The 18,351-nt window shown below is 43.8% G+C and overlaps 1 protein-coding gene across 1 annotated transcript in view; it reads right to left on the reverse strand.

Moving 5' to 3' along the window:
* Window positions 1-2,692: 2,692 nt before the first annotated feature.
* LOC126213268 (sugar transporter SWEET1-like) overlaps window positions 2,693-18,351 on the reverse strand; it is a 50,158-nt gene continuing 34,499 nt past the window's right edge. Inside the window, exon 2 of the mRNA XM_049940932.1 lies at window positions 2,693-3,498. Coding sequence (XP_049796889.1) covers window positions 2,796-3,458 — 663 coding nt within the window. The 5' untranslated portion in view covers window positions 3,459-3,498 and the 3' untranslated portion in view covers window positions 2,693-2,795. The remainder of the gene's footprint in view (window positions 3,499-18,351) is intronic.

The following is an 18,351-nucleotide window of genomic DNA, read 5'->3' on the forward strand; positions in this document are numbered from 1 at the left end:
CTTTGCCACGAACTGGCGGTGGCAGTACAGTATTGTGTTGTGAGGTACACTTACCTGTGCTTCCATGGACCAATGGTAGTAATCAAAGGGATCATGACAGCTGTGCACTACGAGAACGTTATTTTGGATTATCTGCATCCCTTCATCAGAGGTGTGGCATTTTCCAGGAGGATAATGTTCTGTGTCACAAGGCCAGAATCATGTTACAATGTTTTTAAGGGACCTGTTGGTGTCTTGGCCATCAAATTTGCCTTTTCTGAACTCATTGGAACCCATCTAAGACACAATTAGGCATGAACTACACACCCACAAGTAATATATATATATATATATATATATATATATATATATATATATATATATATATATATATATATATATATATATATATATATATATATATATATCAGCGATTCTACACAGGTTGGTCCATTGATCGTGACTGGGCCAAATATCTCACGAAATAAGCGTCAAACGAAAAAACTACAAAGAATGAAACTGGACTAGCTTGAAGGGGGAAATCAGATGGCGCTATGGCTGGCCCGCTAGATGGCCCTGCCATAGGTCAAACGGATATCAACTGAGCTTTTTAAATAGGAACCCCCATTTTTTATTACATATTCGTGTAGTACGTAAAGAAATATGAATGTTTTACTTGGACCACTTTTTTCGCTTTGTGATAGATGGCGCTGTAATAGTCACAGACATATAGCTCACAATTTTAGACGAACAGTTGGTAACAGGTAGGTTTTTTAAATTAAAATACAGAACGTAGGTACGTTTGAACATTTCATTTCGGTTGTTCCAATGTGATACATGTAACTTTGTGAACTTATCATTTCTCAGAACGCATGCTGTTACAGCGTGATTACCTGTAAATACCACATTAATGCAATAAATGCTCAAAATGACGTCTGTCAACCTCAATGCATTTAGCAATACGTGTAACGACATTCCTCTCAACAGCGAATAGTTCGCCTTCCGTAATGTTCGCACATGCATTGACAATGCTCTGACGCATATTGTCAGGCGTTGTCGGTGGATCACAATAGCAAATATCCTTCAACTTTCCCCACAGAAAGAAATCTGGGGACGTCAGATCCGGTGCTTCGACGACCAATCCACTTGTCGTGAAATTTGCTATTCAATACCGCTTCAACCGCACGCGAGCTATGTGCCGGACATCCATCATGTTGGAAGTACATCGCCATTCTGTCATGCAGTGAAACATCTTGTAGTAACATCGGTAGAACATTACGTAGGAAATCAGCATACATTGCACCATTTAGATGGCCATCGATAAAATGGGGGCCAATTATCCTTCCTCCCGTAATGCCGCACCCTACATTAACCCGCCAAGTTCGCTGATGTTCCATTTGTTTCAGCCATCGTGGATTTTCCGTTGCCCAGTAGTGCATATTATGCCGATTTACGTTACCGCTGTTGGCGAATGACGCTTCGTCGCTAAATAGAACGTGTGCAAAAAATCTGTTATCGTCCCGTAATTTCTCTTGTGCCCAGTGGCAGAACTGTACAAGACATTCAAAGTCGTCGCCATGCAATTACTGGTGCATAGAAATATGGTACAGGTGCAATCAATGTTGAAGTAGCATTGTCAACACCGACGTTTTTCAGATTCCCGATTCTCGCGCAATTTGTCTGCGACTGATATGCGGATTAGCTGCGACAGGAGCTAAAACACCTACTTGGGCATCATCATTTGTTGCAAGTCGCGGTTTACGTTTCACATGTGGCTGAACACTTCCTGTTTCCTTAAATAACTTAACTATCCGGCGAACGGCCCGGACACTTGGATGATGTCCAGGATACCGAACAGGAAACATAGCACACGCCCGTTGGGCATTTTGATCACAATAGCCATACATCAACACGATATCGACCTTTTCCGCACTTGGTAAACGGTCCTTTTTAACATGGGTAATGTACCACGAAGCAAATACCGTCCGAACTGGCGGAATGTTACGTGATACCACGTACTTATACGTTTGTGACTATTACAGCGCCATCTATCACAAAGCGAAAAAAGTGGTCCAACTAAAACATTCATATTTCTATACGTACTACACGAATATGTAACAAAAAATGGGGGTTCCTATTTAAAAGAACGCAGTTGATATCCGTTTGGCCTATGGCAGCGCCGTCTAGCGGATCAATCATAGCGCCATCTGGTTTCCCCCTTCAAGTTAGACAAGTTTCGTTTTTTGTAGTTTTTTCGTTTGATGCCTATTTCGTGAGATATTTGGCCTTGTCACTATCAATGGACCACCATATATATGTATATATATATGAATACGTAATCATTTATATACAAACAACTGAAGTAGTGGACTTTGAGATTGACACAGCATTGAATAAAGCTACTTAGTCACTGAGTGATTCACTACATCATTGTGAACGTGACTGAGAAGGTTACTTAATTAGTAGTTGAATAGCGCTAAAGTTGCTTTATTCTGCCAGTAATAATGTCGATTAAAGTAGATAACCTAAATCTTTTAGACTCTGTGTACAACCTCTCTTTCTTCGTATGTATCTCCTACTCTGGTAACCCTTGAGAAATCATTAGAAATTATCATCAAGAGTCATTTAAAATACTCATGCGCTGTACTCTGCTGAGACCCAACATCTGTCAAGATTAGCAATGAAGCTGTGACGAAAAAAATATTTCCAGGTCAACATTTTATTAGCAAACAATTTGTATAAAAAAGTAGGAAGACAGAATACTACAGTTGTATCATCAAACACAAAGTTGTCAGACAGTCAGTTGAGCACAGTTATCAAAGATAGTCAACGCCCTTGCTCTCCTCAGGTGGCAGAGTCCTCGGGTAAATGATAACCAGACCCAACTGGGCCACTGATAAGACCAAAACAATCACATTCTGGAAAATCAGAAAAGCACTTCCAATCATCAGCCCGTAAAGCAGCCACAGTAGGGTTACAACAGTACCCGACAGGACCATCGGCAGTGGTATGCTGATGCTGTTCTTGGTTCTGATGATCTCTCGCAGTGAGAAGAGTGGTGAAGCAACTAGGAAGAAGAACAGGACCGTGAGGACGGCACCGAACCGGAACTCGACCACTGCGGGGTCCTCGAGGCGGGCGTAGGTGAGCAGCCCCGCAGCCAGGACGGTGGCTTTGGTCAGTGTTCGGTAGAACAGGGGCCGGTCGTCGCAGTAGTACCAGTAGCAAGCCAGGTAGCCCAGGTTGAGCAGCATGATGGCGCGGTTGGCGCGCAGCATCGCCGCGTCCTTCATGATGCGGGCGAACTCCACCAAGACGACGCCCAGCGTGCCACCCATGACGAACATGGTCGGGGGCATGCCACGTGTGGTGCCCTGGCGAGCGAAGTTGCGGCACACGATGGTGCCAGAGAGCATCTGAGCGATGGCAGCATAGCTGGCCACGGTGCCCACCAGGTCCTTATAGTCCGAGAGTGGCATTCCGTGCTCTCTGTTCCAAAGTCTGGTCTTCACAGCTCAACTGTGGAAGGAGGCATGTAGTTAGTTACAGTATTCTCTCAACACTATAGTCTGGTACCTAGTATTCTACAGTTAACCACATGAAAATCACGAATCTAAATGTTCAGCTTATGGGAATGCAGCTGGGTCGCATCTTCAAAATGCCATGTCAGAGCTCTGGGCAAAGAAATTTAAACCCTTTGTAGGTGGGGCTACACCAGACAAATCCATTAGGCAGCATATGCGGAAAGACAAAACACACACACACACCGTAAACAGGTAGCACCACCACACAACCAAAGATGATCAGCATCACAAGTTTTACAGGGTGTTACAAAAAGGTACGGCCAAACTTTCAGGAAACATTCCTGACAGACAAATAAAGAAAAGATGTTATGTGGACATGCGTCCGGAAACGCTTAATTTCCATGTTAGACCTCACTTTAGTTTCGTCAGTATGTACTGTACTTCCTCGATTCACCGCCAGTTGGCCCAATTGAAGGAAGGTAATGTTGACTTCGGTGCTTGTGTTGACATGCGACTCATTGCTCTACAGTACTAGCATCGAGCACATCAGTACGTAGCATCAACAGCTTAGTGTTCGTCACAAACGTGGTTTTGTAGTCAGTGCAATGTTTACAAATACGGAGTTGGCAGATGCCCATTTGATGTGTGGATTAGCACGGGGCAATAGCCGTGGCGCTGTACTTTTGTATCGAGACAGATTTCCAGAACGAAGGTGTCCCGACAGGAAGACGTTCGAAGCAATTGATCGGCGTCTTAGGGAGCACCGAACATTCCAGCCTATGACTCGCGACTGGGGAAGACCTAGAACGACGAGGACACGTGCAATGGACGAGGCAATTCTTCGTGCAGTTGACGAGAACCCTAATGTCAGCGTCAGAGAAGTTGCTGCTGTACAAGGTAACGTTGACCACGTCACTGTATGGAGAGTGCTACGGGAGAACCACTTGTTTCCGTACGGTGTACAGCGTGTGCAGGCACTATCAGCGCCCGATTGGCCTCCACGGGTACACTTCTGCGAATGGTTCATCCGACAATGTGTCAATCCTCATTTCAGTGCAAATGTTCTCTTTACGGATGAGGTTTCACTCCAACGTGATCAAATTTTAAATTTTCACAATCGACATGTGTGGGCTGACGAGAATCCGCGCGCAATTGTACAATCACGTCATCAACACAGATTTTCTGTGAACGTTTGGGCAGGCATTGTTGGTGTTGTCTCGATTGGGCCCCACGTTCTTCCACCTACGCTCAATGGAGCACGTTATCACGATTTCGTACGGGATACTCTACCTGTGCTGCTAGAACATGTGCCTTTACAAGTACGACACAACATGTGGTTCATGCACGATGGAGCTCCTGCACATTTCAGTCGAAGTGTTCGTACGCTTCTCAACAACAGATTCGGTGACCGATGGATTGGTAGAGGCGGACCAATTCCGTGGCCTCCACGCTCTCCTGACCTCAACCCTCTTGACTTTCATTTATGGGGGCATTTGAAAGCTCTTGTTTGCGCAACCCCGGTACCAAATGTAGAGACTCTTCGTGCTCGTATTGTGGACGGCTGTGATACAATACGCCATTCTCCAGAGCTCCATCAGCTCATCAGGGATTCCATGCGACGGAGGGTGGATGCACGTATCCTCGCTAACGGAGGAAATTTTGAACATTTTCTGTAACAAAGTGTTTGAAGTCACGCTGGTACGTTCTGTTGCTGTGTGTTTCCATTCCATGATTAATGTGATTTCAAGAGAAGTAATAAAATGAGCTCTAACATGGAAAGTAAGCGTTTCCGGACACATGTCCACATAACATATTTTCTTTGTTTGTGTGTGAGGAATGTTTCCTGAAAGTTTAGCCGTACTTTTATGTAACATCCTGTAGATAATGAATATTAATTACCGACGAGTGAACAGCTACCGTTAACTCTGTCTTCCTGTTGTTTGACCAGAGAGAGAGCGAGAGAGAGAGAGAGAGCAAGACTGCAAGCAAAATTTAAGGGGGGTAGGACGTCAAACGGGCCGACTTGGAGCAGGAGAGTCACCACAGAACATTTTAATTTCCACTATCTATATTTTTACAAATAAATTCATAAAACTTTGTCAACACGACCAGGAAGGATTCAGGATTAAAACTCACAGCAATGTCACTTCAAAAGTATAACAAAATAATTTTTTTTACGTGTGAAATTTCATCGTTTTTTTCACTTACTATTGTCTGCATTTGTTGCTATAGGTATACTTTTCTTCACAAGTAAGAGAGATTCTTCGATGAATTTTGCACAGCATACAAACCATACTTACAGGCATATGAAACTCAAGATTTTATGTAATTAATGAAAAAATGAATGAGCTGTTACATTGTAAACTTTATGTTTAGAAAAAAAAACTCAAATTTTATGGTTAATTATCTCAATTTTTAGCACAGCTTTTAATATATTTGGAAAATTCTAGAGATTCATACACCTGTAAGTACGGTTTGTATGCTGTGCAAAATTCATCAAAGAATCTCACTTACTTATGAAGAAAAGTGTACATATAGCAACAAATGCAGCCAATAGTAAGTGAAAAAATGATGACATTTCACATGTAAAAAAAATATATTTTGTTGTATTTTTGAACTTCCACTGCGATGTGTGAGTCCTCAATCCTTCCTGGTCATGGTGACAAAGTTTTATGAATTTATTTGTAAAAGTATACACAGTGGGAATTATAATGTTCTGTGGTGCCTCTCCTGCTCCAAGTCGGTCAGTTTGACGTCCTAGCCCCCTTAAACGAAATCCATCATCTCTTGTGTGTGTGGAATCTTATGGGACTTAACTGCTAAGGTCATCAGCCCCTAAGCTTACACACTACTTAAATTATCCTAAGGACAAACACACACACCCATGCCCGACGGAGGACTCGAACCTCCGCCGGGAAAAGCCGCTTCATCATCTCTGTTTATGAGTTGACTTGCTAATTTAATTTGAGCTTCTTCCTTAATACCAATATCTCAATACCTGGAAGAGCATACCGCAATCCTTGTGTTTCTATCCTCTATATGATAACTGGTACCGAGGCAAAACTATGCAATAGCTAATTTGTCACTTGTTGTAAGCCTGTGTGACGCTTATGCTCTACAGTGAGGTGACAAAAGTCATGGGATACCTCCTGATACCGTGTCCGATCTCCTTTTGCTCGAAGATTAGTACAGCAGATCGACGTGGTATGGATTCAACAAGTCACTGGAAGTCCCCTGGAGAAATACTGAGCCAGTACGTTGTCCTCGATGGTGAGTGTTCATCGGAGGTGAGGGTGTCATCAGGAGTGCCCCAGGGAAGTGTGGTAGGACCGCTGTTGTTTTCTATCTACATAAATGATGTTTTGGATAGGGTGGATAGCAATGTGCGGCTGTTTGCTGATGATGCTGTGGTGTACGGGAAGGTGTCGTCTTTGAGTGACTATAGGAGGATACAAGATGATTTGGACAGGATTCGTGATTGGTGTAAAGAATGGCAGCTAACTCTAAATATAGATAAATGTAAATTAATGCGGATGATTAGGAAAAAGAATCCCGTAATGTTTGAATACTCCATTAGTAATGTAGCGCTTGACACAGTCACGTCGATTAAATATTTGGGCGTAACATTGCCGAGCGATATGAAGTGAAGTGGGACAAGCATGTAATGGCAGTTGTGGGGAAGGTGGATAGTCGTCTTTGGTTCATTGCTAGAATTTTGGGAAGATGTGGTTCATCTGTAAAGGAGACCGCTTATAAAACACTAATACGATCTATTCTTGACTACCGCTCGAGCGTTTGGGATCCCTATCAGGTCGGATTGAGGGAGGACATAGAAGCAATTCAGAGGCGGGCTGCTAGATTTGTTACTGGTAGGTTTGATCATCACGCGAGTGTTACGGAAATGCTTCAGGAACTCGGGTGGGAGTCTCTGGAGGAAAGGAGGCGTTCTTTTCGTGAATCACTACTGAGGAAATTTAGAGAACCAGCATTTGAGGCTGGCTGCAGTACAATTTTACTGCCGCCAACTTATATTTCGCGGAAAGACCACAAAGATAAGAGAGATTAGGACTCGTACAGAGGCATATAGGCAGTCACTTTTCCCTCGGTCTGTTTGGGAGTGGAACAGGGAGAGAAGATGCTAGTTGTGGTACGAGGTACCCTCCGCCACGCACCGTATGTGTGTAGATGTAGATGTAGACATGACACCTCTACAGCCATCCATAATTGCGAAAATGTTGCTACCACAGAATTTTGTGCACGAACTAACCTCTCGATTATGTTCCATAAAATTTGGATGGGGTTCATATTGGGCGATCTGGGTTGCCAAATCATTTCCACGAATTGTCCAGAATGATCTTTAAATCAATTGTGAACAACTGTAGCCCGATGACACGGTGCATTGTCATCCATAAAAATTCCGTTGCTGTTAGGAAACATGAAGTCCACAAATGGCTGCAAATGGTCTCAAAGTGGCAAAAAATAACCATTTCCAGTCAACGATCGGATCACTTGAACAAGAGGACGCAGTCGATGCCATGTAAGCACTGCCCCACTGCTCACAGAAATATGGATCCATTGCCAGCTTGTACAGTGCGTTGTTGACAACTTGTATCCATGGTTTCGGGAGGTCTGTACCACACTCAGAGCCTACCATCAGCTCTTAACGTCTGACCAGGTAATGGTTTTCCAGTCTTCAGGGAGCCAATCGATACGGTCAAGAGCCCAGGAGAGGCGCGGAGGCGATGTCGTGCATCTCGCCTGTTGATGCCAAATTTTACCTCAGTGTCCTAACAGATACGTTCGTCGCACATATAAAATTGATTTCTGCGCTTATTTCATGCAGTGTTGCTTGTCTGTTAGTACTGACAACATGAAGCACACGCCGCTGCTCTCTCTTTTTAAATGAAGATCGTCGGCCATTGCGTTATCCGTGGTGAAAGGTAATGAACGCTGTGGATCTCGCGATATTGAATCCTAAACAATTTGCGAAATGGAATGTCTCATGCATTTAGCTGCAACTAGCATTCCACATTCAATGTCTTTTGTCTGCAGCTCGTGGTCCCGAGATCGCGTTCTCGCTTCCTGAGCACGGGGTCCCGGGTTCGATTCCCGGCGGGTTCAGCGGTTTTTCACCTGCCTGGAGGTGAGTGGGTGTTTGTGTCGTCCTTATCATTTCATCATACGCTGGCAACCGCGCAGTTGAGCGCCCCACAAACCGAAAGATCATCTCATCAATGTTCTCATCAATGTTTGTTAATTCCCGTTGTACGGCCCCAATCGTGTCAGATACCTTCTCGGATGAATCACCTGGGTGGAAATAACAGCTCGCCAATGCAGTGCCATTTTATATCTTGTGTACGTGATCCTACTGTCATCTGTACGTGAGTGTGTCACTGTCCCATGACTTTTGTCAGCTTTGCATGAATGCTCTATACAATGGTCCTTCGTACTTTTCATAGCCTGGTCAATGTATGACACGCCAAAACTGCATGGGATACAACAAACTGAGATCATTCTTTACAAATCTTCTTAGATGGTGGTCAAAATACCGATACACATCTTGTTTCCACAGGATGTGACCAATCCTGTTGGAAATTCTCACTGTGTGAAGCCTCGCGCTAACTGGGACAGTTGTGGCAGCCAGTAGTAATTTGGTAAGTTCCTGTGGGACCAAACTGCTGAGTTCATCAGTCCCTAGTTTTACACAGTACTTAATCTAACTGAAACTAACGACAACACACACACACATGGCCAGTATTTGCCACTAGTAGTTACCCCTCCATTGTCTCCGTGTGTAGAGCACTTCCACTTCACTGTCTAGTAGGCTGATGGCGGCCAGCAAACTCAAGGATTTTTGAGTTTACTGGACACGGCCAGTAAGATGGTTAAGATGGCCCTGTGGTTTAGTGGCCATCAGTACTGGAAGTGGGTTAAAAGGTACTGGCTACCCATTGAGTGCTAGATGCTGTTGAGGGAGGAGCTACTGTTGCATGCACTGTGGTGAAATATCTTCAGTATCTGAAGAAGTGCAGTGAAAATCAACTGCTAGAGTAAAATGGAGTGTCGATAACATAAGTAAATTTTTAAAAACTTATAATAACTTTGATCTACACACAAAATTTTACATCACCCCAGTTCCCAGAAGTCCTGAAGACAGACGTTGACTGTGGATATTGTATCACAGACACAGTCCCTTTGACTGTACAGAGATTTCACTAAACCCACCGAAGGTGTAAACAACCTAACACGAGCAGTGCCTATTAGACGTAGGGGTCCGGCAGCGGAACAGTTCCAGTCATTCCATCAGGAAGTTGTCTGTAGTTCAACCAAGGGAAGTGTGCAGGCATCTCGGAGTGAACCAAAGCGATGTTTCTCGGACATGGAGAACATACAGAGAGACAGGAACTGTCGATGACATGCCTCACTCAGGCCGCCCAAGTGCTACTACTGCAGTGGATGACCGCTACCTACGGATTATGGCTCGGAGAAACCCTGACAGCAACGCCACCATGTTGAATAATGCTTTTCGTGCAGCCACAGAACGTCGTGGTATGACCCAAACTGTGCACAATAGGCTGTATGATGCGCAGCTCCACTCCTGACGTCCATGGCGAGGTCCATCTTTGCAACCACGACACCATGCAGTGCAGTACAGATGGGCCCAATAACGTGCCGAATGGACCGCTCAGGATTGGCATCACGTTCTCTTCACCGATGAGTGCCGCATATGCGTTGAACCAGGCAATCGTCGGAGACGCCGACGTGTTTGGAGCCAACCTGGCCAGGCTGAACACGTTAGACACACTGTCCAGCGAGTGCACCAAGGTGGAGGTTCCCTACTCTTTTGTTGTGGCATTATGTGGGGCCGACGTCCGCCGCTGGTGGTCATGGAAGAAGCCGTAACAGCTGTACGATATGGGAATGCCATCCTCTGACCAATAGTGCAACCATATTGGCAGCATATTGGCGAGGCATCATGCCCCCATCATGCACATCATGTGAATGATTTCCTTAAGGATAACGACATCGCTCGACTAGACTGGCTAGCATGTTCCCCAGACATGAACGCTATCGGATATGCCTGGTATAGATTGAAAAGGGCTGCTTATGGACGGCGTGACCCACCAACCACTATGAAAGATCTACGCCGAATCGTGTTGAAGAGTGGGACAATCTGGACCAACAGTACCGTGATGAACTTGTGGATAGTTTGCCACGACGAATACAGGTATGTATCAATGCCAGAGGATGTGCTACTGGGTATTAGAGGTACCAGTGTGTACAGCCATCTGGACCACCACCTCTGAAGGTCTCGCTGTATGGTGGTACAAAATGCAATGTGTGGTTTTCATGAAGAATAAAAAGGGCGGAAATGATGTTTATGTTGATCTCTATTCCAATTTTCTGTACAGGCTCTGGAACTCTCGGAACCGAAGCGAGGCAAAACTTTTTTTGATGTGTGTATTATGGAACGTGTGTCACTGTGATTATGCCAGGAAGGCGAAGAGGGAGACACCGAGGATGTTGACATAAACGTCCTGTATCTTTTCCATAGTAACTCGAAAGAGAAGGCCCAAATCGCAGAATGGAAAATACCCTCTAAAACGTTACAGACAACATCTCTGGCCTTAATTTCATGTTCCATACACTGCAAGTTAAATGCCTCATTGTGTAGTTGGTGCATCCAATACCTCAACCCTTTAAAAAAAAAAAAAAAAAAAAAAAAAAAGAGAGAGAGAGAGAGAGAGAGAGAGAGAGAGAGAGAGAATTACGACTCAGTTGCACACAGCACACTCCTCCGATCAGCTTCTGCCCAGTTTCTGTTCTGTTTGGCACAGTGATGGCTTTGTGCAGCAGAATAGTAATTAAGTTAAGAAACAAAATTTTGTTAGAACTTGGGGGGATGATGCTGATTGGAACATGTCGGCCAGCTACACAATGGTGGCATACGCAGTGTCAATACTGGGATTGCTGTAGTACGAACAGACAGGAAACTTATTGCCGCATAGTGTGGGGAGAGACGTCGCCAGAGAACAGGTGTTCTCTGGCGACGTCAACAGGGCCGGCAGACACAGTGTTCTTCTGTAACAAGTCTCGACGTAGTAACTCCACCCGGGGTTGACACAAGAACGCCTTTCAGGCTGCAAACTTTGAATAAATGAACTCTCAGAGCCCCTGAAGCTAAACATTAGGCAGTCAAGATCGCCGACAGACTCAGAAAATGAGAGCACATTCGGTCACACAATCAGTGGGAATTATGTCATCGACTGATATAAATCGCTCGCCTCCCTACTAGTCACTGTCAGAGTTAGGCCACGCCACCTAGTATCGATGGAAGGACAGCTGTGCTAGCTGCACGATGCCCCCACCAGAGTTGGGCAACACGATTCTTTTTCCCGATTCGATTCCTTCGATTCAATCTCACATTGCGAATCGATTCCTACGATTCGTTCACAATTCTTTCACGATTCATTCTACTCCGCGATGGCACGATTCTTACGGAATGCAAAAAGTTCTACATCTTACTCACAGATGGCAGGACATGTCGGAAATTGTCAATGGGGTTAGAATCGAACTGTGTCATGATAAGATTTTCCAGAAATAGTTTTACGAGATGGCGTTATAATAACATGTGAAATAGCGTTTTTATAATATAAAATTGCGTTTTTACAAATGGAACTATGAAGGATATATATACTGTAAAATTGATTTTTTACGAAAGAATGGAACTACGTAGGTGAACTCAAAAGCAAAAACCAGTCTAAATACAAAATTTCATCCAAATCGTTGGAGCCGTTTTCGAGATACGCGAAATATAATACATAATTCAAGTGCTATTGCTCGTGTGTAAAGAAGGTGTAGGTGTTTCGCATTGCATCTGCAACAGATAAGAGGTACGCATTTATTCATCATATTTGGATTTCTTGATTTTAATCGTGTGTATTAGGAGCTGTGTACTCGCTGCATATCGTTTCTGTCATCACTAGTTCGTGTATTACTCGCGCAAACTAAGCTGACGTCGGCGCGGTGGCTGATGGTAGCGATAGTAAATGGGGAATGCCTTTACGCTCGTTCCCATCAGCCACCGCCAAGTGTCAGTTTTCAGGAGTGATATTACGGCCCACGAACAGGAAACGTTAGCGATAGCCCCGGACATTTGCACAAGCCCCGCCCATTTACCCCCCCTCCACACTTACCCCCCCCCACCACACCGTCCAACAGCGCATCAATATGATCTTTGGTAGTCCTCGTCGCTGTCGTGTTTTTGTTCGTAGTTTTTTGTTTTACCGCGGTTGTTCATATTAGCAGTGTTGTGCTGTTAGTACTTCTTAGCAGTTTGTGTAATACTGTCAAAATGAAACATAGATATGCACTCTCAATAAAGTTATCATACACAAGGTCCCTAAACTTGACTGTTGTGGCCAACTGCTGTCAAAATTGATACCTAACAGACATTAAAGTACGATAAGATGTGTTGGAATGACACTGACGAAATTATGTACATATGTTTAACAATAGGCAGCTATAAAGCTCTCAAACACTGCTATAAGCAAGCAGTCATAAGAGTTCACAAGCAAAAATTCACCCATTACACAGCCAAATATTAATGAAGAATGTCACTGTATAAATATCTGACTACTTGTATTACGCATTCCTACATTATCCCACTCTTATATTCTTTAGTCTTAATGAGGTAATCAAAAACAAACCAAGACATCGACTTTGCCTTGTTTATGCACAACATTGACTTTAGACAATCAAGATATGGACAGCATCCTTGGCGATACTACCAGTTAATATTTCCCAACAGAATTTCTTACACTACGCGATGTGACGGATATTTGCGCTCACTGCAGTAAACAAATATCCGATTTTTTGATATAGTGCAGATGAAAGCTCATGAAATAAAAAAGACAGTGTGGATACGATTTTTATTTTTCTTTCTTACTGATGATTTTTCAACTCGCATATTCAATGAACATATTTCTAATTCTTTTCACAATGGTACCGGAAAAACTGTATTTCGTACTAACTACTGATTTTCTCCCTTGTTATGACTGGAATATCTGTGATAGGAACAACTTTGATGTTGGAACATGCGGCAGACCATGGGCGGAGCTTAGGATATGGATCGGTGTGGAGTGGGGTGATTGGGCAGGACTTGTGCACCGTCCGGGGCTGTCGCTAACGTTACGTCCCACGAACTTCGTTTGTTCGTTCCGAGCTTCCTTTGTTCACACGCATCCTCCACTTGACTGCCATCTGGCGGTCGTAAGCATTCGGTATGATTCGGAAGCTGCCTTCGAAGCATAGTGTACAAAGAATCGATGAGTCGTTGGAACTTGGAATCGTCACGACTCGGAAACACGCAATCGTTCTTACAAATCTTTTGAACGACGATTTGTGCGTATCACGATTCGATTCTTTATTTAGAGTCGTTCAAATGAACGACTCATTCACGAATCGCCTCAACTCTATTATCCACAGCCGGCGCCACAACTTTCTACTGCTACGAGTCCGCAAATGTTTGGCTGCGGAGGGAACTTTGCCGGTCACAACAGTGACTGACTAAAGGTGAGGGCCGGTCTGCCTATTTGTGAGCTGTGAGACTCTGGAGCACGGCGGCTGTGCCGCCATTCCTAAGCGGTACCAGTACCGTCTTAGCCACTGCATGCTGCGAGCTCCTCCCAGGCTTTCTTTCATGTCACTGTCGGCTCTTCCGCCTACACTCCATCTCGACAGCTGCAGAGTTCTGGGGTCGATCCTAAGCACAGCATTACTCACTGAATGGGGCTGTGACAGACGCATGGAGGTAAAAATAAGAGCAGTTGTCATGACGTCACAAACTTAAAGCCGACCCAAGTGAAGATACGCCATGTTAGCTACCCCAAAACATTCGTGAGTCGTGGCGGCTCGGGTTTGATCCAAGCCCCTACCACGCCATAGCAGAGAAGCGAGGCAACTGTCCCCCGATTGAAGCAGCTGATCGCTGCCATTTGCACGGATGAATCCTGGTACTGGGGTTGTGATTTGAAGTATATGAGACGCAACAAGAGCAAATTGAAGCACAAATTAAACACATGTTTGTTTTTAAAAAATACTGAGTGTCCGAATGTATTTTAAAAGTATACTTAAATGAATGAAGTTTCCTAATTTCCGAAATACGTCTGCATAGAGACGCTAAATTTAAGAATGTAAGGCTCTTTCCTGAAAAGATGCAGCTATTTGCTTTAGATAATTACATGAAACTTTTAAAGTAGCAGACAGTACGATTTAATTCATATAATTTTCCTGTCAGGTCCTGTTTGCTTTTTGCCAACTACTGTGTACATTTTGCACAGTTACTTTAGTACAGTATTGTCTACACTCAAATACTGGTACGATTAATTGTAATAACCCATATCACTTTAGATAACGTAGGAATTTCATTCACACATTAGTTTTTAACACTGATAGCACCTCTGAAAGTGGTTGAGTTTGCAACATTTCATCAAATATTTGACCATTTACGGAGTACAATCGCCACCTGACAACACAAGTATCTAAACGCAATTATTCGGCCTACCTCTGATTCATACTTAATATATATTTGATTAAAAATCTAAATACCTAACATGTGCCTAGTTCTTCATTCAGTTCAACTTAGTACATTAACCCTGTTAGTATTTTTAGTAATTTATATGCAAATACAATATAAGTACTTGACATGCAACAAAGTACCTTTGTCTGTAATCTAACATTGCAACTTTTTCCCTATGTAGCTTGCAATTTTTGTAGCTCTGAGCACCATGCGACTTAACTTCTGAGATCATCAGTCCCCTAGAACTTAGAACTAATTAAACCTAACTAACCTAAGGACACCACACACATCCATGCCCGAGGCAGGATTCGAACCTGCGACCGTAGCGGTCGCTCGGCTCCAGACTGTAGCGCCTAGAACCGCACGGACACTACAGCCGGCGCAATTTTTGTAGCAGGCTATAAAACAATCTGCTGTCACCTACATTTAGCATTTGCATTAATTGGCTTTGCAAACACTATACTTTTTTCAAATGAGTAGGAAATCCAAATACTGTCGGTATAGCATCGTTCTTCAGTTGACGTCTATTTACATAATTTTCTTCAAAATGAAGAGAGCACAGCAAAAGATTTGCTGTCAGTTGGAAGTTGTCTCTCCGAGTAGCAACAATCCATTTCCGATTTAGAAAATCATTTGTAAGGGGAAATCTAAACAATAACAAACGCCCATGATGTATTATTTCTCCATGAAAATACTATATACAAGTAATAGAATGTAACAAACAACCAGAAATGACTGACCTGTGAAATGTAAGATTGCTTCCGTCTTCGTCTTTGCTTCCATTCTTACTGTTACAATTAAAAGCAACCCACGAACGAACCATGTTTACGCACTGTTTCCCTGCAAATGGCGGCTGCTATCACGTTCAATGTGGGGAGGCGACACTAGCGCCAATGCGCGGTCTAGTTTTTATTTAGTAAGTCTATGGTTTGATCTATCAAACGTACCGTGTATAATATTATTGCTGTATCGCGGAGGAAAGAGAGAAGTGGCGCCCCCTCATGGGGAAAGTCGGCGAGGCACCTGCGACAGTCGAGTGGTTGGATTTTGGGAGGGCGAGCAGAAACATGGGGATAGGCAGTAGTGCACGGAGCGTGAAGCCGTGTCTGCCGACGCCGTGTGTGGTGGCAAGAGGAAAGTTTGCCACGTTACCTTATTGTGTTTGGGCGTTTGCAGCGGACTGGTGGGTAGAGGCGCCGATTCTGTCGGGAACATGCTGCTTCCTTGTTTATGATGGTGTTGTGTACATAGTTCCGCGTAGTCAGCGCGTACACAACTTTCCCATTAGAGTGCGCCCCGCTAAGCACAACAGCGCAGGCACAGCGCTCGTCCGTCTCCGCACTACGAGATGGCGCTGTCTTAGAGACGGACCAAATTCTGCTTCCGCTGATCCGCATATTAATATATAACGCAGCCAATGAGATTGCTGCTAACGTAGAACCTTTTCTCCTCGCGTATCACACTTGGGCAGTGATAACTGAACGCATGAGGTATTACAACGAGTGTACAGACCTCCGATTAGTCAGTCTGCATTAGTCTGCATTAGTCTGCATTAGTCTGCATTTGTCTGTACCAGTCTATAGCCAAGTTTCAGTCTGCGCCTGATAAGATTATCATATTCCTGTACATAGCCATGAAGAGAAATGTATAGACACTTTGTCAAGTATCAGAGATATGTGAGAATAAGATTAACGTACCAAGACCGAAGGAACTTTAGATTGTCAATTGTAAACAGCATCTAGAATCAAGTTACGTAATATCTATGAGTTGTATTATTTTAATAAATGTGTGTGAAAATTAATCAAGTTACATTTAAAGTTGGTCACCGTCAATCTGCTACTCTAAACGTGCAAGTGGCATTCCTATCGTCTGACCTAACGGCAGAAGATAAACACGTCACGAGACATATTGCTGACACTCGCCTACTTCATTAGAGCGACAAGTCAAATAATGTGACGGTGTGTGTACCGAAGGTCTTACAGTACGCACACCACAGATGGATTTATCGTTTCCTTCTAGTGACTACATTCTCGTCTCTATGGCTCTGTGACTGATGTGATGCCATTGCGAGCACAGTTGGTTTGGATATAAGCAGCATTTTGTTCTCAGTGTCCATCATTCTGGCGATTACTGAATGTGCTTGCCGTTGTGGTGTATTTATTGAGCAGTGTGCTTTGGATGCTTGACCTTACTATTAGGAGTCCATTGCGTGAGGCCGCGTTTATCCTGTGAGGACTTGTGTTCTGCATTTAAAAACTTACTTGTTGTCAGTCACTGAATTGCTGAAATGCATTCATACTTCTCTGCTTAAGTGTTATTGTTTTACGCCCCTCTGAATGGGAAAATGATAAAGGGCCTTACTATTACTAACCTTCTTGTATGCCACTGACTTGGTTGTGTTTTTCAGCCACCTAATTTGTGCGTTTATTGTAATGAACCGATGTCTGTTTCTGATTAATGTTTCCCTGTGACACTGAGTGTTAATCTTGTAACGAACACTGTTTTAGATACTTTAATCAGTGTGTTGCAGGACATATCCTATTTGTGCCTCGCAAGTGGAGAGCAGAGGCGGTTTATTGGCCGTGATGATGTGTTGGTAGATCCATTTCACGAGTCCAGGCCAGTCACCAAAAAAATGGTTCAAATGGCTCTGAGCACTATGGGACTTAACTTCTGAGGTCATCAGTCCCATAGAACTTAACTAACCTAAGCATATCACACACATCCATGCCCGAGGCAGGATTCGAACCTGCGACTGTAGCGGTCGCGCGGTTCCAGACTGTAGCGCCTTTTTTTTTTTTTTTTTTTTTTTTTTTGCATTTTGTTCGTTATTGATCGTTGTGTTTGGTCGTTGCGGACGTCGCAAGACATCCCGTTCAAATTCGGTGGTTGATCCTTCCACTCAGTTTTTTATTACAGAGGCCAACTGGCTCTCTGACCGAACACGCTGAGCTGCCGTGCCGGCGCGCCTAGAACCGCTCGGCCACCCCGGCCGGCGGCCAGTCACCCGGAGATTTAGAAGTTGTATGTTGTGTTAAGTTAATAATCCTTATTTTTAGTGCGCTCATTCAGGTTTATGTGGTTTTGCGCAGATTGCGCGGTATGTTTAGATGACTCTGATTTCACTGTGTTAAGTGGTGTCCTCTGAGGTGCTGGAAGTAGTGGATAGACAGCTGTTTTGGACACGTCAAATAATTTATGTCCTTATTACGTTGGTGATTTGCTTGCTATTTGTGTCACAGATGGTGCTAATTTCATTAATTTCGC

This window comes from Schistocerca nitens, chromosome 11 (genome assembly GCF_023898315.1).
Source record: "Schistocerca nitens isolate TAMUIC-IGC-003100 chromosome 11, iqSchNite1.1, whole genome shotgun sequence".
NCBI lineage: Eukaryota > Metazoa > Arthropoda > Insecta > Orthoptera > Acrididae > Schistocerca > Schistocerca nitens.